Raw genomic sequence first — 23,018 nt, forward strand, 5'->3', positions numbered from 1 at the left:
GTTTTCTTACAAATTTTCTCTCTAAAAGTCAATAACTACTAGACAAAGAGTTTGTTCTTTCTCAATTAAGAAATTCTAGAACATTATTTTCTTTTGATTAATAGTTATTCATTTATGTTTCAAAATAAACCAAGTATATTTATACTCTTAAATGTTCTTTCATCCTTTCTTTTCATACCGAGTGCTTATTGATCTTCTTTATTTGATGTTTCATTTTTCAGAGGCCATAATCAGAGAATGGAATTTCTGGGTGACTCCATAATGCAACTGGTAGCTACAGAATATTTATTCATTCATTTTCCTGATCATCATGAAGGTCACTTAACGGTGAGTTTATGATCACTTCCAATAAGAAGGCAACTACAAGACAGAAAAGAAGAATTAAGAAAGTAGTTGTTGACATATTCCGCTTTTGATTAATAACCTAAATATTAGTTATAGTATCTTCTAATTCTAATTAGGTGGGTTTTTTTTTTTAACCTTCTCTCTTAGAATCAATCCTTTGTACTGGTTTCAAGGAAGAAGAATGGTAAAGGCTAGGCAGTGTAGGTTAAGTGACTTTCGATCTGGGCTCACACTAGCAAGAAAGTGTCTGAGGCCAAATTTGAATCCAAGACCTCACATCTCTGAGCCTGACTCTCAATCTGCTGAGCCTACTACTTACCCTCTTAAAAATTTTTTTAATATGCAAATTGTATGCTTAATAAAAGCACTTTAAAAAAAATGCAGTAGAATATTTCCCTAGGTTTTTTAGTTTGTTTCAGGAATCATAAGATGTTTCAAAAATGTCAAGTCAGCAAGTATTTACCACATGCCAAAGACTGACCCTGGTAAATCCTGGGAATATAAATGCAAGCAATCCTAGTCCCAGAGCATTTATATTCTAATGGAGGAAGCTAGTATTTTTATAGGAGGTGGGTGGGGAGGTGAGGTTAGAAAATAAAGACCCATGTTGGTGAAGCCATAGCATACCAAGACAGCAGAGAGGGGGCTGCTCCATTCCCCCTCTCCACAGCACCCAAGGACATTTTTTGCATGCCCTGCCTCTCTGTCCAGCCACCAAGTGCGAGCACTTCCTCCCTCCACTGTCTGGGGTAATACAGGGGGTTCACAGGCAGCTTGAAGTTGCAGTTTGAGCACATGAGCTCTAAAAGGTTCACCAGTTCATCAATATGACTCACATTTTTAAATGAATTGTGTTTATTTAGTTAAGAAACTGCCTTCTAAACTAATTTTGATTACTCATAGATGTCAAAATACTTTTAGAAAATTAGATAACCTCATTTGAAAATCTTTATAATACTTCCAATAAGTAAAAATTAATTTCAGGTTACTGCCCCATCAGAGATAGTATTCAATGTTATATGATATAAGAAATGTATTTAGGGAACAAAGTATCTGTGAATGATTATTAATCATGGAGCTTTATGCATGTCATACTATGGACAGTGTAAAGAATACTACATTTGGAGCTGTAATCCTGGGTGTGAATCTCTCTCTCTCTTTTTTTTTTTTAATTATTATTTACTATTTACTATCTATGACCTTGGGAAAGTTACCTAAACTCTTTTAGACTTCTTTTTCCTCATTTATAAAGTGAAAATGTTGAACTAGAGATCCTTTCCGCTTGTAAAATTCCATGATCCTGATGAGGAAGATGATCAGGAGAGGAAGTTTCAGTATGGCCACTTCCATTGAAATCCTCCAAATGTATACAGCATCAACAGTAACAAGATAACCTTTCCTAAATGAGCCTCTCCTTACTTTTGATGTTTTCCTCTAAGATGACTGTGTCAAGACTGCACATGAAACTTTTCCATCTTAACTTTGAACTGTTACTGCTAACATTCAAATAGCATAAACCTTTTAAGAAATAGGATTACCCTTCATGTCATAATGAGACATGGAAATAGACTAGGGAAAGTTTGGGAATAAGCCAGGAATCACTATGAATTTTTATGAAAGTCATAAACTGTGAGAACTGGAAAGGAATCTTAAAAAGCAACTACTTTCCCAGAAACTAAGGCCCCCAAAAAAGTCATGGAGCTGTTTTATTGATAGCAATAGCTCAGATCTAGGTATCTTGACTCTTAGTTTAGGAGGGCTTTCAGCAAAAATATTTAAATTCGAATGAAGATAAAGACCTGTATTTTTTGGTAGTGTTTTATGCTATTGATTATACTCTCTGAATAATTTCTCTTTCCTGGTTTTCATAGCAATCTGATGATGTTCTTTTCCTAGCTGTGAAAGATATTTAATAGTTTCCTTTATAAGTTCAATATCCTTGTCTGCCCCCTTTGCATGAATGTACCCCACAACTTTCTCCAGTCTCCTTTTCTTTTCTCTCTATGCTTTCTTTCTTTTTTTTAAATAACATTATTTTATTTGGTCATTTCCGAGCATTATTCATTGAAGACAAAGATCATTCCCTCCCCCTCCCCCCATCCCATAGCCGACACACGATTCCACTGGTTATCACAAGTGTTCTTGATTTGAACCCATTTCCATGTTGTTGATATTTGCATTAGAATGTTCATTTAGAGTCTCTCCTCAGTCTCCCCTCAATCCTTGTAGTCAAGCAGTTGCTTTTCCTCGGTGTTTTTACTCCCACAGTTTGTCCTCTGCTTGTGGATAGTGTTTTTTCTCCTAGATCCCTGCAGATTGTTCAGGGACATTGCATTGACACTAATGGAGAAGTCCATTACGTTCGATTGTACCACAGTATGTCAGTCTCTGTGTACAATGTTTTCCTGGTTCTGTTCCTTTCACTCTGCATCACTTCCTAGAGGTTGTTCCAGTCTCCATGGAATTCCTCCACTTTATTATTCCTTTTAGCACAATAGTATTCCATCACCAACATATACCACAATTTGTTCAGCTATTCCCCAATTGAAGGGCATCCCCTCATTTTCCAATTTTTGGCCACCACAAAGAGCGCTGCTATGAATATTCTTGTACAAGTCTTTTTCCTTATAATCTGTTTGGGGTACAAACCCAGCAGTGCTATGGCTGGGTCAAAGGGCAGACAGTCTTCTATGCTTTTTTAATGATCTCATCAATCTCCACAAACTCAACTGTCATTTCTGTATAGCCAGCCATAATAACCAAACATTATCTCTACTCCCATATCTCCAACTAATTGCTTGTCTTCTTCACCTGGATTTCTCAAAAGCATTTAAAACTCAGCATTCCAAAACTGTATGCATTGTCTTTCCTCTTATACTTAACTCTTCTACTTCATTTCTCTATTTCTAGATGTTACCTTGAAACTTATAACCCAGGAATCATCTTTGATTCTCTACAATTATTCATCCATCACCTTCTTGTAGAACCAGTTTTCAAGTCTTATAGATTCTCTTTAGAACCATCCTCTGCCCTCTCTTTGCCGAAAGCCAACCAGTTAATGTCTGGACCTGCCTTAATGATCCTTTGATTCTTTCAAAGTCTGAAGAAGCAGCAAGGATACCTGATATTGAACTGATTCTGACCAATTGACAAATGCTAATTAGTGAAGTAGAAATGATAGGAACTTTGGAGATGGGATGGTGACTACTCCATCTTTTCCTTCTCTATCATTTATGATAGAGAAGGAAAACCAGGAATAGACATGATCTTTAGAGAACAGATTTCACATGATTCAGAGAAAAGATAGGTAGGGTCCAGTGGCCCAAAACTTGGTAGAAGTAGCAAGGCCAAAAGGTCTATAAAGCTTTCAAGAAAGAAATTATGAAGACCATAAAGAAAAAAAGAATTCTGATAATAAGGAATAAGGAGGAAAAGGAGTAGTTGTCAAAAGAGATACCCACGAATTCACTGAGAATCCTCCAGCCAAGATTTTAAATATACATATATAGTGAAAGTGAGGGCAAATAAGAAGATGAACATAAAAATGTAGCACATTTCGGTAAAAATAATGTCAGAGGACAAACTTCCTAATTAACAGACAGTCAAGGATAACTAAGACAAAAATGGAGTATTTTTATGCTTTATATTTTAGGAAAAACAGAGCATTAAAGAAGGAATGGGAATATGTTCTTAAGTGTGGATGGGATCCTTTGCTTTGATGAAATTGAATCACTCACTATCTTCTGTGCTTTCCAATCTCCATGCCTTTGCTCCTACTATTTTCATTGTATTACTTATGCTTTCTTTCCCTTCTCAAACTGTTGAAAATTCTGTCCATCAGTTAAGACACAACTCACTGCCACATTAAAGCTTTTCCTGCTTCTTCTTTACCCAAATTGCCCATCATTTGGCTGTAATCTCTTTTGCTTAGAATTTTTATAACATCTGTTTTCTTTTCAATCCAATTTACTTTACAAAATGTTTATTAAGTCTTTTCTGTCTGTAAGGAGCACTGTACTGAGGGACCAATATAAGTTATTATAAGAGGTCAAATGGAGTGTGTGTATCACTTACATAGATGAGTTAATACTTCACTTAAAAGTCTTTTCTATTATAGTTGTTTATATACCCATCATCTCCCCCAGTAAATTATAAGCATGTTAGAGGTCCAAGATTGTGGCTGTGACTTACATATAATAATTCCAAAGATATTATCTTATACCTATTATATTTATCTAGCATTTAGTGAATGGCTTTTGGTTATAAAAGATCTAGTTAGTGACCTTTGTATAAAAACTACCTTCTGTGATGCATTATTTCACTTTAATAGTCTACTTTCAGTTTAAATGACCCAACCACTCAGTACCTTAGTTTCTCCAACTACTAAATGAAAGGATTAAGTTAAATGATGGGCAGGTAGGCGCTTCAGTGGATAGAGTCCAGGACTTGGAAAATCTGGATTCAGATCCATCCTCAGACACTTACTAGCTATGTTTGCCTCAATTTCCTCATCAGTAAAATGAGCTAGAGAAGGAAATGGCAAATCACACCAGTATCTTTGCCAAGAAAACTCCAAATAGTGTCACAAAGAATTGGATACAACTGAAATAACTGAATAACAACAACCAAATTTAAATGGTATTTTAGATCCCTTCTAGTTCCAGATTTACAAATTATAATGTGCAGTTATTTTACACTATTTTACACTAGATGTTCCTCTTCAGTAGATTTAACTTTTAATTTTTCTTTGGAAGCAAGAGCTACAAAGAAATTCAGGGAAGAATGCCACTTTTTCTTAACAAGTTGGACTTAATAAACACTTAGACAAGGGACAAATGTCAAGCTATATTCTCATATTTTAAGATTTATTGTTTAAAATATTTGAGATTCTCCCTAACAATATATCATAATTGTTTCCTGTTCCCTAGTCTATTCTAACTATGTGGTCCCCATCTTTTATCCTTTCAATTTCCCTTTCTTGTCAAAAGGAAGAGTAGTCGTCCTTATTTAAGAGATGATCACCAAGTTGAGATTTTTGGTGCATAACCTATGATACTAGCTTCTGGGGGTGCTTAAGTTGATGATTCTTTTAAGCTCAGGAAATCTGAACTACAATGAGAGCTAAGCTAGTTGGTTGTCCACACTAATAAGCTTAGTGTTTAAATGATCCCTGGGACAATGGAAGACTACCATGTTGCTGAAGGGGAGGGCAGTTTGGCCCAAGTCAGACTTTTTATGCTGATCAGAATAGGATTGGATCCTCTGAGTAGCCCCTTTTCTTTGCAGACTATATGAGATAAGGAGGCCCAGCCCCTGAGAGAAAAAAAAGGTGGGGTAGGGATGGAAAGTATCATATGTGTTAAGAAATGAGACTAACATACATTTGGGTCTTCCTGGTATAATCAGAACCCAAGCAATTCTTCAGAAATAAGTCTGTTGTTTACATGTTTGGCATAAATACTTGGTTAATTTTTATTCAGTGACATCACTAGCACCTAATCTGGAGACACTGGTGGAGCAGACAAAATAAAGGCTATACTTGGAACTGGGAAGCCTGGGTTTAGCTCCCTTCAGATGCTATTTGCATCTCTCTGATTATAAGAGATTTAGAACACTTCTTCATGTGCTTATTAATAGTTTTGATTTCTTTATCTGAGAACTGCCTATCCATGTCCCTTGCCCATTTATCAATTGGAGAATGGCAAAGCACAACTTTTTTAAGCCTCAATTTTCTCCTCTGCAGCCTAGGAAATAACCTGTGTGGAAGTGTCTTCTACTAATGTAGGTCAGTACCTGTTTTGCATTTTACAATCACCTGGTTTAGTCTAAGCCAGTCTGTATCAGAGGGCATTGTTAATGAGTATCAAAATGAGGATATGGGATTGTTGATCTAGAGCTGGAAGGAATCTCTGACATCATCTAATTTAACTTTCTCATTTTACAGATAATATATATGAAGTGCTCTGCAAAACTTAAAGCACTGCATAAATTTCAACTGTTAATATTCTTATCATTCTTATTCCCCAAAAAGAATATATTTGGTATAATTAGAACAGTATTTGCATATCAAATATCTACCCTCAATTAGAAGTCTTAACTGCTGTCTAATATGAATTTTCTAACTTTTCGATAACATCAGTGAGCTATTCCTTTTGATTTAAGTAGGATCTTATTAATATCAGTTTCTGCAGATGAAATTACTACTGTCCTTCCATCATGTTATTCTGGCTCTGCTTTCATTGCTAAGTGGGAAGATTTATTTTCAAATGAAACATTGCTTGGATTTTCTCATTTAACTATTACTTTTCCGAGCCGAGGTATTCTCCCTTTTTTCACATTAATTGGAATGAGTCTTCTCTCAGTTCTTCCACATTTAAAACAACTATGAATGCATAGCTGACTTTATAATTATCTCCTCACTTGACTTTTGGAACCAATTATTGAGTTTGGGAGGAGGCATTTATGTGACATTAGCTCCCAACGATGCTCCTCTTTAATAGTTTAGATTTGTTTAAATAAACTTTCTTTCCCTTCCTTCTCCTCCCCTTAACTTCTCTCCTTCCTTTTCCAGATTACATGTCAATACAATTTTTAATAATCATTTTCTGACATTTTGTGATCCATATTCTTTCCCTACCTCCCACCCAACCCCCTTCCACAAGAAGACAGTTATTATGATATAGATTGTACATGTGTTACATAATATATATTTCTATGTTCATCATGTTATAAAATAGCATTGCTTTCACTAGAGAAAAATTAATGGAGTAATTGTATGCTATAGTCTGCATTCACATTCTTATTAGTGTATAGCCTTTTTCATCATGAATCCCTAGGAGTTATGCTGGATCCTTGCATTGTTAAACATGACCTTTCTGAAGCCCTCTCCTACTATCCTCTGTCCTTTTCTGTCTACATTAGTATTTGATTTCTTGATTAAGAAACCTTTGGCTTGAAGCTGAGTGGTAGCTGGAAAGTTAGAAAAAAAGAACTTCTTTTCATCATAAATTTTATTTATATATATATACACACACACACACACACACACACACATACATATATATATATATATATATAAAAAGATCTATAGGCTTATATGACCTAAATACTAGAACAGAGACCATCTAGCCACTCATCATCAACCACATTTCCTTTTCAGGTGAACAAAGTCCCTAAAAGGTGGTCTCCTATGGTTCCACAGATGATAAAATTAAATTTCTATCTATGTTTTCCAAATTCTCTTCCTTCCCTTCCCTCCCTACTCTCAGATAAAGGCAAGTAATCTGATAAAGGTTATACATGTGTAGTCATGTAAAACACATTTTCATATTAGTCTTCTTTGGGGAAGAAATATTCAAGAATGAAAGAGAAGGAGGAAAGCTGGAAGGGAAATGCTATACTTCAGTTTGCATGCATATTCCATCAGTTCTTTCTCAGATGTTTTTTTTTCATTATAAATCCTTTGGGATTGTCTTGGACCATTGTATTGCTGAGAACATCTAAGTCATTTACAGTTGTTCATCATCCAATATTACTGCTTTTGTATATAATGTTCACTTTGTTCACTCTCCATTAATTCATGCAAGTCTTATCAGGTTTTTTCGAAATCCTCCTGCTCATCATTTCTTTAAAAACATTCCAAAGAGTCCATAAGCTTTAACAGACTGTTAAAAGGGTCCATGATACCAAAAAGATTTAATGAATTGCGATCTAATTTTTGACCAGATCTACTAAACATCATAGATTTTCCTACTTTCTCCCTTAAGAGTAATAATGTCTGGACTTTATATAGCATTTTAAGTTTTGCAAGGTACTTTATAAATATTATTTCATTTTAGTCTTACAATAACTAGGAGATAGATGCTATTATCATCTTTTTTACAGGAACTGTGAAGGAATAGAGGATCATTTTACAGAAAATTGAAATAATCAGAGGTTAAGTGACTTGTGTCCATGGCTACCAAATCCATCTGAGACCAAATTTGAACTCAAATCTTCCTGGCTCCAGGTCTAGTGTTCCATCCATTTAACTAACAAACCAACTCTCTCATATATTCTTTTATCAGAAGATTACTTTTCCCCCTGTGATAGTCTCTTTTATTTTGCCAGTTAGCTATGTAAAGTTTTTATTGAGCACCTTATATTTTTTGAAATCTGAAACATACTTAACCTTTAATTCCAATCCTTTTTTATTTCCTTTTTAAGCCTCCTTTGTTTCTTCTTCTTTTTATAAGAATAAATTTGTAGTCTGTATGAAAGAAACTTGGCAGTTAGAAGTAGATGGGAGAGTGGCCCAGCAGAATATTTATTATAGCTATTCTGTCTACAGTAGAATGGAAAGGGGCTCAGAGACTTGGCATAAGCCATACCACTGAAAAGGCAGTAGGTGATAAGCTAAAAGGGAGTGGTTAAAAGGAAAAGATATTACAAAAAATATCTCAGACAAACTAGCCATGAGACAGATAAGGAAAAGTGAGCAAATAGTCCCACTATAGTGATTACAAGAATAAAGAAAAAGTAAAGAAATAAACATGGGATACCGGAAATAATAGTGGGATAACAAGAAACTCCAAAAAGGTTCAGAGGAGAGATAAAAGAATGAAAAGAAATGAATGAATGAATTTATAGAAATTAAAGTTCTGAAATGTTATAGAAATGAAAGTTGACAATTTAGAACATGGCAGCTAATCTTTATGAGCAGTAGCTACTCTGAAAAAGAGTATTTTGGAACCCAAAAATACAGAGATGAGACAAAATTGAAATAGATATGAAGGACTTATGTTTTATACAATCCAATGACAGACATTGGTGATAAAATTCACGTACTTTATCTGAGGATCATGAATCTTTCTTTAAAACATGAAATGAGGTCTGAAATGACATTTTTCTAGAAGCAGTACAAGAAAACCACCCATAAATATGTGAAACAAAAAGCACATCTATTTTAAATATATGCTATAAGATGCTAATAGAAAGAAAGCCTAAGTTTAACAGTACATGATGCTCAGTAGAACTGGAGGTAGTCATGCAGCTGAACTGCCTGGTTATCAAAGCAGAATTTGTGTTATCACCTGGTTCTCACTCCAGCAAGACAATCCTTTTACTCTCCTGTAATTGATTTCCTTTCCCATTCTTTATAAAAGCTGTTTTGGTTGGCACAAGGGATGGAGCACAAAGTCAGGAAAACTGGAGTTCAAATATAGCTAAAGGTAGCTTCTAGCTATATAACTCTGGGGAAGTCACTTAACTTTTGTCTCAGTTTTCTCATCTGTAAAATGGCAATACTAATAGTAATACTTCCTAGGGTGGTTGTGAGGATCAAATGAGACAATATTTATGAAGTGTTTAGCACAGGGCCTGGTACATAATAAGCACCATATACATGTTAGTTGTTATTTTCATTACTCAAGCTCCTGTATCTCCCCTTCCACTCTAAGCTGAGGATTTTTTTACTGAAAAAAATTGAAACCATTTTTATGAACTCGTCCTTCTTTCCTTTTCTTTTCAAAATTGTTTGACATCATTTTCTACTCAGTTCCTTTCTATAGACTCTAAAAATGAGATGGTGCTTCTCTTTACTAAGACCAAGACGTTTGCATGACTTTGATGCTGTCCTTGCACATTTTCTCTATCAGATTATCCTTTTATTAGTCTCCCTTGTAATAGAGGCTCCTTCAATTAGGGTATTTATTTTATTTTTCATAGTATCTTTGTCCATAAGCCCTATATCCTTTTGCCCACTTCCATCCTTAGCCTAATCTAGTCCTTGCTTTTGTAGAAACTCGTCACACATTTTCTTAACTAACTGTTCCAGATTAGTGTCTACTACCAGGATTTGATCTGCCTTTCTTGGTGTCATAAACTTGATGATATTCTTAAGGTGGGAGAAAGTCTGTATCGCAGCCATGGTAAAAACATATATTTGAGTGAGGACTTGCAATACTACAGTATCAGTTGTAAAAGGTATAGCTGTTATGAAATATCTTATATTTGATATAAGGCCTATAGTATCCATAAGAACAGTAATCACTGCATTATACATTATAGTATATATCCAGTAACATGCAATGGCTGAAAGCACAACTAGTCCACAGATTATCTGCAGCATCATCTGTTTCTTTTTCACTATTTTCTTTCACTGTTTTGGGAAGGGTAAGACCTTTTCCAGGGTGCCAAATTGTAATAGAGGCTCATTCAATTAGGGTATTTAAGGTAAGGGAAGTGCTGGGACTGTGACACTAGGAAATAAGGTTAGAGGAGAAACTGGGATTCTCACTCCTCCTCCCACCCACTTCCTGTCTCTCTCTGTTGAACTTAACATCTCTTCAGAGATGGTAAGTTAACCACAGCCTTCAATAGACCAAATTCACACTATAGTACTTTCAAAATGGGATTTATTTTAAAGGAAGAAAGTTAGGGAGTTGGGATAGGGCAGAGGGAATTTATGGTTTCCCTAATCTATTATAAAATTCAATATAAGGGATAAAGTTGATTTGTCTCTGAGGGGATATTGTTAATAAATTGAAAAGGATCTTCAGAGCTATGCTCGAACTTTTTCCAATATTAAGTTATTAGTCAGGAATTCAGAGCAGTGGTCTGCTAGCTCCTTCCCTCACAATTCAGGAGAGCAGAAGTAGAGTTTCATGTGTTGATTTTCTCAACTGTCTCCCTGACCAAATTCTTCTCTGGAATCTTCCTTTCTCTCCTTGATTGACAGTCCTTCAAGCTTCCATTCCTTGCATCTACTTGCAAATCTCTCTGTTGTGGTAATCAGTTTCTCACACTCTCTGCTTTTCTGATCTTCATTCTCTTCCTTTATACTGGTTCTTTCTCTTCTGTCCTCAAACATGTTCAAGCCTCTGTTATCCTTTAGTAGACTTTACTGTCCCTCCTAGTTATCACCCAATATATTCCCTATTGTCTCAGCCAAACTCCTAGAAAAAGTTGTCTATAGTTGTTGCTTCTACAATTAACCTGCTGCCCCTAATGATATGTGTCTCTCTCCCTTCCACTTCCTCTTTCCCCCTCAAAAATTGATGATCAATTCTCAATCCTTATTCTTTTTTACCTCTTCATGTTCAACACTTATATTCTGGCTACAACAGAGACAAAGACATAAAGAGGTCTTTATCAATTTTACCATAATAAAAAGAGCATAAAATACCTGCCATCCCTGAGAATTTGTGTGAAAAAGGGCTCTGAGATTGAGGACTGAGTGTGCCACTAGTGGGTTGGGTGTGGTGTTCTCTGTTATTGATCTTAAAGAAGGTTGCTCTGGAACCCAGGGTTTAAAATACAAACTTATTTATCTTTATCCTTTTATGTTTTAATTCATTTGTTTTTCGGGGGTCAGTTTGCAGTTTTATGTAGTGTATTAGAGAGTTGGTTTGGGTATAATGGAGAAAGAGTTGATGATAAATGCCCAGAAGGTAGAAGGAGGGTGAGATGGATTCCCCCCCCTTCAGTCTTCTTCAAATATGTCTCCCCACTAACTCTGCCTTTACTTCCCTCTAATAACTGATTTTAATAGATGAACCTCTTCTCTTGGGGAAAGAGAGAGAAATCAGCTCTCTCCCTCTTCCACTGTGACAAAGAAGTCAATTTAAGATAACTGACAAATTTATTCTAACAAATTGTTGTTAGGGGTAAAATAAGAAAAGATGTTCGAAGGTTGGGGTCTCTAGGAAAGAGGGGATAGGAAATCCCTGTCTGTCTAAAATATCTTTTTTCCCTCCCTCCAAAGTTGAGAGACTCAGGCTTACCAGCCTTGGCTCTGAGAGATTCAGGGTTTGTGACTCCTGGTCTTTGTCACAGCAGAGCCAATGTCCAGACCCAGGGTGTCACAGGAGCTGTGTGAGATCTTGTTATGCTGTTCTTACTCTTCTCAGGTTTCTGCCACACTTCTTGGTATCTGTGGGGGGAAATGGTGAATCAAGTTCAATGAGGAATTTGAATAGCTCAGGAGATAATTTCTGATCAGACTCACCTTTGCCATCTCAAGATAGAGAGAGAGAGATCAACTGCCTCCCACCTGGAATCTCTCTTCCCTCAACATTCCAAGCCTCCTCAACCATCCCCCCTGTGGATGGAAATCCTTGCAATTTCTCCCAGGCTCTGTCATTCAAAAGTCTCTGGATTATTCCTCTATCACAGTAGCATCTTCTGGAAATGAGTTCTTCTCACTAGAGACTTTTCCTTTGTTCTACTATGAAGACAAATAAAAAAGGAACTTACAGACACCCAAAACAACAGAAGATAGGGTTAGAAACTAGATCTTTGATTTAATTGTTACACAGTACTCCTGGATGAGGAAGCTCCCTGTACCAATGTGGATCTGTACTTTCTCTGCAGCTTGCTTTGTGCCAAGCACCTCCTGAATGCTATGGATAGGAATGCAAAAGGAAACAGCCATTTTTTCAAGGACCTTACATCTTAGTAGAGGTTGAACCAATAAATTTCAAATACACTAAATCCCCAACCTATAAGGCTATAGTTTTAGGTGTATGCTAGGCCTGGAGTCAGGATGACCTGAGTTCTAATATGGCCTCAGACATTTACTAGCTGTGTGATTGTGGGCAAGTCATTTTAGTTTCCTCAATATTAAAATGAAACTAATGATAGCACCTCCCTGCCAAGGTTGTTATGAGAATAAAATTAATACCTAGCACAGCATTAACTAAAATTCTCCTCTATCATCAGTTCCATCTCCTTCATAACAATAATATAACAATAACAGTACAGTAAATTACTTCTTTTCATAATGTAATTAACTCAGCTACTCTCAAAAAGATATTTTGTTCAAGTGTCCTCAAAGAATCAGTTAACTTTTTTTTTTTCTTTTCAGGTAAAGTCTCTAATTTAGGAATTCTTCTAAAAATGCCTTCTACATTAAATGGCTTACCAGAATGATTAACTGAGTTCATATCTCATCAAGAATGAAAGATAGTTAAATTCAAATTTTAAATGCCTTAAACTTTCTTAAAAGTAATATTTAATTATAGGTGGGTTATTGTTATTCATAATAAATGATTCCATTTTACAAAGTAATGACAAAAAAGGACTTGTTGATCTAGAGAAATAAAATGAACTAAAAACTTAAATTGGTTAGGATAGGTTTGGTTATGATAAGTCAGTAGCTAGAAATAAGTCAAGGGTGTTCAGAAAACATCAGAAGACAATGTCATGGTATAAAATTATAAAATCCCCTTGGTGCCACTGTTCTAGTTGGGACCAAGGTGACATAAGAGGACAGATTTCAAGGGAAAAAAGAGGAAATCATTCTATCCATTTATGTTATTTACAAAGTTGTTTCTGTCTTTTGGACCAGCTGTTACGCAGCTCTTTGGTGAATAACAGAACACAAGCAAAAGTGGCAGAAGAGCTGGGTATGCAGGAATATGCCATCACCAATGACAAGACCAAAAGACCTGTTGCTCTACGTACTAAGACATTGGCTGATCTTTTGGAATGTGAGTCCCCTCCGGATGAGATCTTTCACCTTACTTTTCAGATTAAAAAGGTTAAAACAGATAGATGAAGTTTAATCCATTTTGGGGGTCATGTGGTTAAAGTAATCTTTCATGCTCTTGTGCTTTTTTAAAAATTATACTTTTACCCTAGAGTTTGCTAGAGAATAATTTAGAATGATAAGATTGCTAATCATTCATGTTATAATTTCAGTTTGGTTTTCTTTTTTAAGTCTATGCATGTTTATGTAAAGTTGGGTAAGAGATCATGGAGATTTGGAATTCTAAACCATAATCTTTTTGGGCTGAAGAGTTCCCTTATCATTATAAGGTACCAAAGGTCATAAATTCACTAAATTCTTGAGCCTCTTTAATGCATTGTGATCAGTAGATTATTTTGTTACAAAGTTCCACAGTGTACTTTCTTCTAGCACTTTGAATCTAACAAGCAAAAATCCAAGATTTTATTATTTATATTGTTATATTGTCAAATGACAGGGTTCTTTAAATTCTTTATGCTGAATTCTCAGTTTTGGGGAAATATTTCTTAAACTAAGGCATGTTTGTGGTATCTGATTTAATAATAGTTTAAACTGACCATATATTAATAACCACAAAAATAAATGGGTTCCATTTGCAAAGTAAAAACAAAAGCAAACAGCCAAATACACATCTTTAGAAAAATGAAATATTAAATTAAAATTTTACTGATTTGGAAAAGTTAAAAACCTTTGTCACTCTTTTTCTTAGCTCATTGAAAGATTTAAAAAATTACTTTTACCAAATAAAATATTCATCCTTTAGAGGTAAGATTTTTAAACTATAACATTTTTAAAAGTTCTTTTTTAAACTAGCAGAATTGCTGGGCTTTAATAATTAGCTTTATTTTAAACAATGAATCAAACTTTTGTTTGCATTTAGTCTAGTGATTACCCATTTCTTCATATGGTCTTCAGTGTACATAGAACATTTAGAGCCTGGAGCAAGTGATTTTTAATATTACTTTGGATTTAGAAATGTCTATCTAGTGTCATAAATTCCCCTTACTCTTTTAGAAAGAAGGAAAATTTGAATGACAAGTTTAAGGTATTAAGATATTTGTATATCTGCAAGTCTCTTATTTAATTTTAGTCCTGTCCCCAAATAGCATTAATTTTCTAATCTCTTTAGTTGCTGTTGAGACCTACACTGTGCTAAATATAATTAGTTCCTTTTTCTTCACTAGTTAACACCAGAGTGGCATTGACAGGGAGTAGATTTAACCACTCACCATACTCTACGAAGATGCTATTGTTTCTTGTGATTAAAATTAAGTTAGACTTGCTTTCTGTTCTAAGAAAAAGGAAGCAGCATTGGTGAACAAAAGAAAGGCTGAAATATTTGAATGTTCTTAAAATTTCTTTTAATGATTTAGACTCACTGATGTATAGCATGGTTTTTAACCTAAAAGATCCTTTTAAATATTTTCTTTTTCAGCATTTATTGCTGCACTGTATATTGATAAGGATTTGGAATATGTTCACACATTCATGAATGTGTGCTTCTTTCCAAGACTTAAGGTTAGTCCTTACAAAACTTTTAACTTTTGATATTCTTTTAGTTTATTATTATAATAGTCAGTGATGCCAAAACTGTTATTGAATAGTCTTTTGGGGACTTACTGCAGGAGTTCATTTTGAATCAGGATTGGAATGATCCTAAATCCCAACTTCAGCAGTGCTGCCTGACCCTTAGAACAGAGGGAAAAGAGCCCGACATTCCTCTTTATAAGTAAGTAAGCTATCACCTACAGACCATGGTCTTTGTATGTGGTATACTCAGACTTGATTATCCTGATTTAGAAAATACTACATGTGACCAAGGTAAAATTCTACATCACTTTCCAGTGGAAAGGGCAGTAGATGTGAACCAGTTTGGAGACCTGAGTTCTGGCTTCAGCCCAGTCTGCTGTGGTTGTCAGCTCACTTAATCTTTCTGACCCACAGGTGTCTTATGAGAAGAATAAGGAGGTGAAGTTGATGATTTTAAATTTCTCTTTATTTTCTAAAATTCTATTAGTCTTCTAGATTAGTAATTGAAGCAATAATAGTAATATTCTCAAAGATAAGAAAATCTTATAAGTAGTTTTTCAGATACTATTTGGATTTCCTTTCAATTGCATTCTTTTTAGCCTTTACTGGGCTATAAACTATCATATAATTTGTTTCATATATATGTAATACATGTATATTTATTAAAAGGCACATGCTTTCTGTATGTATTATAGATGCAACAATAGATTGATTTAACAGGTTGTCTCACACAAAACAAAATTTATACAGTCAGATGATAATTATTCCCTTCAACCTTTCTGGAAATCATATACTTACTGATTGGAATTCTGTTTTTCAGAATTGCCTTCAGGGCTTATGACACATTCTTTGGACTATTTAGATATTTGTGGGTCTGCGAATCTGTTACTTAACCTTAGTCCTATCCCCAAATAATAGCATTCATCTACTCTAAAGCAGCTCTCTAGTTGCTGTTGAGATCCACATTATGCTTCATAGAACTTTTTCATTTTTCTTCAACTATTGATATCCTCTGGGATGACAAATCTTTGTTCCATGGGGTGAATTTTCTTTCTGAAACAAGAAAAAAGCCAGAACTTTTGAATGGATCAATGTTCAAAATGCATAGTACTACTTTTGTTTTTTAAAATAAGGTGTGATTTTAAAGTGATGACTGGTTTGCTTTTATGGCTCATATACAGGTTCTAAAAGAAAATCCAGAAGAAAAGAACCAAGAAAATTATTGAGTAAAGACAGAAGCACATTAAAATGTGCATTTTTAAAACACATTTTTATTATTTTACTTTAACTTACATAAAAGTAAACAGGATGTGTTTATATTGAGAGTTGTCCACAATTATTTTTAATAGCACAAAACTTCTAAGTGGTTTAAAAAAAACTTTTTAGAACTTCATCTGTGGATTTTAAATTGTTCTCCAAGGCACTTGTAGAATACTCTTTCATTTGAATATCACAAAGAACTATAGTAACTGCCTAACCGACCTTTACTCCATAAAGAAAAACTGAGGTATAGAAATGGAATAGCAAAATATATATATAATAAATGGCATACAGATAGATATCAGAAAGATATTTGATTTTTTGTTTGATTGATTTCTTCTGAGGATAAAGGATAAAGCTGTGCCTAATAAGTGTAATAACTACACAAAATATGTGGGAAGTTTAGATTATTTTCTCATTATTAATAACGATTCTATACATTTCAGATTGGCAAAGCTACATTTGGAGTATAGGGATCTGGGTTAATATTCATGTACTGCAACTATTTCCTGAATAAGCGTGGTCTTCAATTCCTCATCTTAAAATGAGAGTTGAACTGGATGGTCTCTGAGTTCCCATCAAACTCTGAATCTGTGACCCTATTAATGGAAACACATTGTGATAATATATACTACCTTAAAGATCTTATCAATTTTTCTTTATTTAAGGAAAACTTGCTGCTCTCATTCTCTAGCATAAATAAACAAAAGAAAATTGTCCCTACTCACAAATCCCCCCCATATTGAAAATAAAAGATACAATTCAGTTTTATCAAGATGAATTAATGTATAGAGTTTCAAAATCACTCTGTATTTGCTATTTTCTTCTTTAACTGTTTTTAATTTCCCCCTTCAGTTTATCTTTTTTAGTGCTTTTGGAATCTGCAGTATGTCTCTGAAACATAAAATATGCTTTATTTTGTGTTGAATTGACATTATGTTGTTCTCTGAAAAGATATCAGATGATTCAGAAATTACATTTTCTTCATCTTTCTCATATGTCTAGATAGTTGAAAGAACCTGGGAAAGAAGTTAAAGTATACAGGAGAGATTTAAAGTATATTCCTAATGAAGTCCCTTATGCTAAAATGGTGTTTAACACTTTACAAATAAATGAACTGAAAAAAAAAACAACTTTTGTTGATGCTGTTTTGTCCTTAATTTTTGTATGTATATTTTTTTTACCATTTACCTTCTGTTTTGTGAGTGGAAGGGGCTAGATATTCAAGGTTAAATGATTTGCCCAGCATCACACAGCTAGAAAGCATCTGATGCTAGAATTTAATCTAGGCCTTTTCAACTCCATGCCTGGCTGTGCTACTTAGTTGCCCTGATTTTGTATAATTTTGACATTCATATACCCACAATTGTTTAAAATAATTTTAGCACTTAATAGATAAAGCTCAAAAAATCTTGTTAGATCCTGCATAGGACACTTGCTTCTTGCACAATCTGGTTTTGCTCATTACACTTTTTTTGAGGAAAATTCATTTTCCGCAAGTGTAATGAGCATGTTTTTTTTGTTTTTGTTTTTTTTTAAACCCTTACCTTCCTTCTTAGAGTCAATACTGTGTATTGACTCCAAGGCAGAAGAGTGGTAAGGGCTAGGCAATGGGGGTCAAGTGACTTGCCCAGGGTCACACAGCTGGGGAGTGTCTGAGGCCAGATTTGAACCTAGGACCTCCCATCTCCAGGCCTGGCTCTCAATTCACTGAGCCACCCAGCTGCCCCCTGTAATGAGCATGTTGACCTCTCTTCCAACTCTAAATCTTTGATCTAGAATTTTTTTATTCCTATTTTTCTTCCAAATTCATTTTATTTCTTCATGAATCTACTTGTTTCCTTTAAAACTTTAGTTAAAATGTTTTATTTGTTTTACCAAATTTTACTGTGTTTTATTTTTATATCAGCTTCATTCCTGAATACATCTCTTTCCCCTTTCTTGTAACCACTGAGCTATCTCTGTTAATAAAAAACTTTTTGAAAAATAGCTGATAGTTGAAGGAAGAGGATATATACCAAAACTAACTAATAAAGCAAGCAGTAAAAGTTTTAAATAATATAAAAAATTTTTAATGTAAAATTCTATGATAGCCACCTCTGCAAAATAGGGAGGGAAGTATGTTTTCTCAATACTTTGTCATGGCCAAATTTAGTTTTATTATTTACAATTTATATTGTGCACATATCTTTCTTGATTCTGATTACTTCATCTGTCATTATCTTGTATATATTCTTTATATTCATTGGATGGTAATATTCTTCTACATTAATGCACCACAATTTATCCTTCTATTCCCTGATGGATGGCCATGTGCTTTGTTTCCAGTTCTTTGCTACAAAATGTGTTGCTATGAATCAGTATGTGATGTATATGTGAATTATCTTTCTGTCTTTGACCTTCTTGTGGCATATGCCTAGCAGTGGGATTTCTGGGTCAAAAGGTATGGCCATTTCATAATTTTCTTAGTATAATTCCACATTATATTCCATAAAGCCTGGACCAATTCACTATTACATTGACAGTGTTTTCTCTTCCCCAATCCTTCCAACCCTGAATTTATTATTTTTGACAATCTGGGTGTTGGGTAAAACCCAATAATTGTCCTGATTTGCATTTCTCTTATTAATTTGGAATAATCTTTTGTATGCATCTTAATAGTTTATATTTTTTTTGAATACTATTTGTTCATATCCTTTGAAGGTATGCCTTTGATTTTATATACTTGTTAATCCCTGTATGTCTCCTATTTCATACCTTTAAGAGAGATATTTCTCAAGATCTAGTTTGGGTGGAAAACATTCCAAACCTAAGATTTTTCTATTTCAGAAAACTCTTTAATTTTTTTATTATTTTCCCACAAATCCCTACTTTTAACTCCTGCTCCCCTACCAGCACTTTTATTGCTGCTTACCCCCACTCCACCCAGGTGCTGAGTAGTTGGAGTCTTGGAGTACTACATAATTCCCATTTGGAAGAAAAATAATTTACTGAAAATAACATCTCTCTCTTTCTCAGGACTCTTCAAACAGTGGGACCATCTCATGCAAGAACCTATACAGTGGCTGTTTATTTCAAAGGGGAAAGAATAGGCTGTGGTAAAGGCCCAAGGTAGGAGAAAAATACTTTTTTGGTTTTGGCTTTTAGATTTTAAGAAGCCCAAGTTAACAGTTCTAGGAGGTTAATTGGTATAATCTGGGAGGACTAGCCTAGAAGTCAGGTACCCTGAGTTCTAGCCCCAGTTTTCACACTAACAGGTTTTTGACACCAGGCAAATAGCATGTTACCTTTCTGAGGTCTCATTTACCTCTGTTATAAAATGTGGGGATTAGATAAATGTAGATGGCCCCTACTTTCCTTTCTACCTTTAAGATGCTCAATTTTGATATTTTAACTAATAAATAAATTTGGCATGAGTGACAGCAGAGTAAACTTCTTTGCTTAATATTACACAAATGAACCTCAACTCTAAAATAGAAAAGACAGTCTTAAGTAGGAAAATAACATATTTGGTGGTGGAAAGTCAGTATGAGGGTGAGACTGAGACTAGACATAGTCTCATAGTAGTTCACTAAATCAGAAAAGAGGATAAGTTGCAATGATAATGTGCAAATTAAAGACAAATCATTTTAGAGAATATTGCACCTGCGTAGATATCTGAGCTTAATAAAAGACATGACCCTGAATTTGAAGGCTTTTATGAACCTTTCCAACTTTAACTCTTTGTTCTTATATAACCATAAAGTAATGCCTAATTTCAAAAGTTACATATGAAATCCATTATTATTTTTTATAGGAATATATTATTTATGGAAAATGTTGTTTAAATTTTGTATAGTACTTTAACTTCTTTCTTTTTTAATAGCATTCAACAAGCAGAAATGGGAGCTGCAATGGATGCACTTGAAAAATGTAGGTGATCCCCATCTTTATTGTTAATAAGGTCACAATATGCTTAATGCATTGTAGAAAGGAAAGCAGAGAACAGTATAGTAATGTTAATTTATGATGTTCATAACTGTTTATACTGAAATACATAGTATAAATATGGACTTCAAACTAAATGAGATGTAAATATTAGTATACTTTTAAAAAGCATATTCTGGATTTTTTCTTAACATATTCTTGCAAACATTTGTTTTATCTTATATACCAGGGTAAGCTACCAACTCTAGTTTTGCCAACTGAGGTAAGAAGAGAGGAAGGTAAAAATTAATTTAATTACTCTTCCCAAAAGGATTTGAGAGACTGGAACATGGGATATCTTCCCTGTACCACAATAAAAACAAGAGTTGATTTATTGGTATATGCAAGTATCTCTCACTTTAATGAAATATTAGTAGTTGTTCAATTGTGTCTGACTCTTCATGACTTTCTGGAACAAAGCATGTCAGTACTGTCCCTAGTGTTTTCTTGGCAAAGATAATGGAATGGTTTTCCATTTCCTTCTCCAGGAGAAGTTGTGATTTGCCGATGGTCACTCACCTACTAAGTCTGAGACCAGATTTGAACTTTTTTTTCCTGATTTGCTGCTTCTAATTAAATATACACATTTTAGAATTTGAAATTGAATTGATACATTATACATACATACATTTGAAGCTTCAAATAGCACAGTGATCTACGGCATGGGTTCCAAAGGTGGCACACAAGAGTGCTCTCTGTGGGCACATGGCTGCCCTCAGGTGGCACCGCCAACCCACCCCCTATTTGTTACTAGAGAGGCAGGAATGGGAGTTCCTGTTCAAATCTGGCCTTAGATACTTCCTAGCCTTGTGACTGGGCAAGTCACTTCACACACACACACACACACACACACACACACACACACACACACACACACACACACACACCCATTGCCTAGCCCTTACTACTCTTCTGCCTTAGAACCAATATACCGCGTTGATTCTAAAACTTAAGGTAAGGGTTGAAAAGAAAGGAAGGCAGGCAGGCAGGCAGGCAGGCAGGTGGGCGCAGGCAGACTTGGACTGAACTTCCCCCTCCCACCCCTTTCCCTCCACCATGCTTGTTGACATTTTTTCACATCATCTGCCCAGCAGCCCAATGGGAGCACTTTCTCCCTCCCCTGTTTGAGTGGGAGGGGGGCAGGGCTAGCAATCTGGATGAGGGGCACAGCACATGGGGTAGGGGTGGGCTCTTGCACTCCATCTCTTAAAGTTCACCATCACTAGTCTAAAGTATTTCATATGTTTGATTTGCCTTCAGAGCATAATATTACAAGCCAGATTCATTAGTGATAAATACATAGACTAAATGAAGAAGAAAGTAGTTTTAGAAACTGTAAGTACCCCACCACAAGATCTCAGGCATAGTGATATTTCTTGTAACTTCTAAACAAGGGAATCCTTTTAGAAGAACATCTTATGTTAGTCATGGGAAGAAGATGGAAATATAGGTCTAGAGCAATGGTAGTAAACTTTTTAGAGACCATGTGCTGTGTGGTGTGTTACCCCCATCCCCATGCCCTACTCCCAGTGCCAGGCGTGTTCAGTAAACCGCTTCCTCGTTCTACCACAATCAGCCCACTCCCACAGAGGGGGAGGGAGTGCTCCCATTGGGTTCCTAGGTGGGGAGACAGGTGAAGTGAGGAATGCTCTCGAGTGTAGAGAGGGGGAAAGGAGTTGCCCAAGTACCCTATTCCCCTCCAGCTCTGCCTCCTGTGAGCAGCCTACCTTAGCCCTTGTAGGCTCCCATTTGGGCCGTTGGACAGAGGGATGGGGGGTGTGAAAAAATGTCATCAGGCACAATGAAGAGGGGGAGGAGAGGAGCTCTCCCTGAGTCCCTCTGCCTTTATAATAAGGAACTTGGAGGCAGGGGGCTGCATGCCCACAGAGAGTGATCTGCATGCCACCTTTGGCATGCATTCTACAGGTTTATCATCACTGGTCCAGAGGATTCAAATGGATTCAGAACAGACAGAAGAACTGAATTCATAAAGGAGTTATTAATGGTTCATTGTCAGCATTCTAGTAAATTAACAGTGGATTATCTATGCAAGGGATCTAGTCTTTACTTTTTTGCTGTTTAACATTTTTAATCAATAATTTGGATAGAAGGTAGGATTATCATGTGCAGGCAACACAGCTGGCCAAAATAGCCAGCACACTGAATAAGCAGTCAGAATATAAAAATATCTTGATATGCTAGAACACTGGGCTGAATCTAATAATACAAAGTTCAGTAGGAATTGTAAAAATAATAATGGCAAGTTATGTAAAAATAGATGGGAAAACCATGCCAATACAGGTTCAAAACTGTTCATATACTTTTGATAGATGCAATCAAAAGTATCTTCTTCAGTGATGAAATGAAACTCAAACGTGAACTTCCCTTCAGGGCTAGGCACAAGGATGCT

The 23,018-nt window shown here is 35.3% G+C and overlaps 1 protein-coding gene and 1 long non-coding RNA gene across 10 annotated transcripts in view; one reads left to right on the forward strand and one right to left on the reverse strand.

The window, feature by feature from the left end:
- DROSHA (drosha ribonuclease III) overlaps positions 1–23,018 on the forward strand; it is a 123,746-nt gene that overhangs the window by 95,814 nt on the left and 4,914 nt on the right. For 8 of the 9 annotated variants that reach the window (XM_016431432.2, XM_016431431.2, XM_056824257.1 and 5 more), the window contains 6 exons: positions 222–327; positions 13,673–13,814; positions 15,288–15,370; positions 15,478–15,581; positions 19,661–19,753; positions 20,508–20,554. In XM_016431432.2, coding sequence (XP_016286918.1) covers positions 222–327; positions 13,673–13,814; positions 15,288–15,370; positions 15,478–15,581; positions 19,661–19,753; positions 20,508–20,554 — 575 coding nt within the window. The remainder of the gene's footprint in view (positions 1–221; positions 328–13,672; positions 13,815–15,287; positions 15,371–15,477; positions 15,582–19,660; positions 19,754–20,507; positions 20,555–23,018) is intronic. The other variant, XR_008917777.1, reaches the window with a different exon arrangement.
- Positions 84–16,431, reverse strand: LOC103106628 (uncharacterized). Its single transcript, XR_008917778.1, has 4 exons — positions 16,181–16,431; positions 12,332–12,550; positions 12,108–12,256; positions 84–360 (listed from the first exon to the last, which is right to left on the reverse strand). It is a non-coding gene; the product is annotated as an uncharacterized LOC103106628 (long non-coding RNA).

This window comes from Monodelphis domestica, chromosome 3 (genome assembly GCF_027887165.1).
Source record: "Monodelphis domestica isolate mMonDom1 chromosome 3, mMonDom1.pri, whole genome shotgun sequence".
NCBI classification, from domain to species: domain Eukaryota; kingdom Metazoa; phylum Chordata; class Mammalia; order Didelphimorphia; family Didelphidae; genus Monodelphis; species Monodelphis domestica.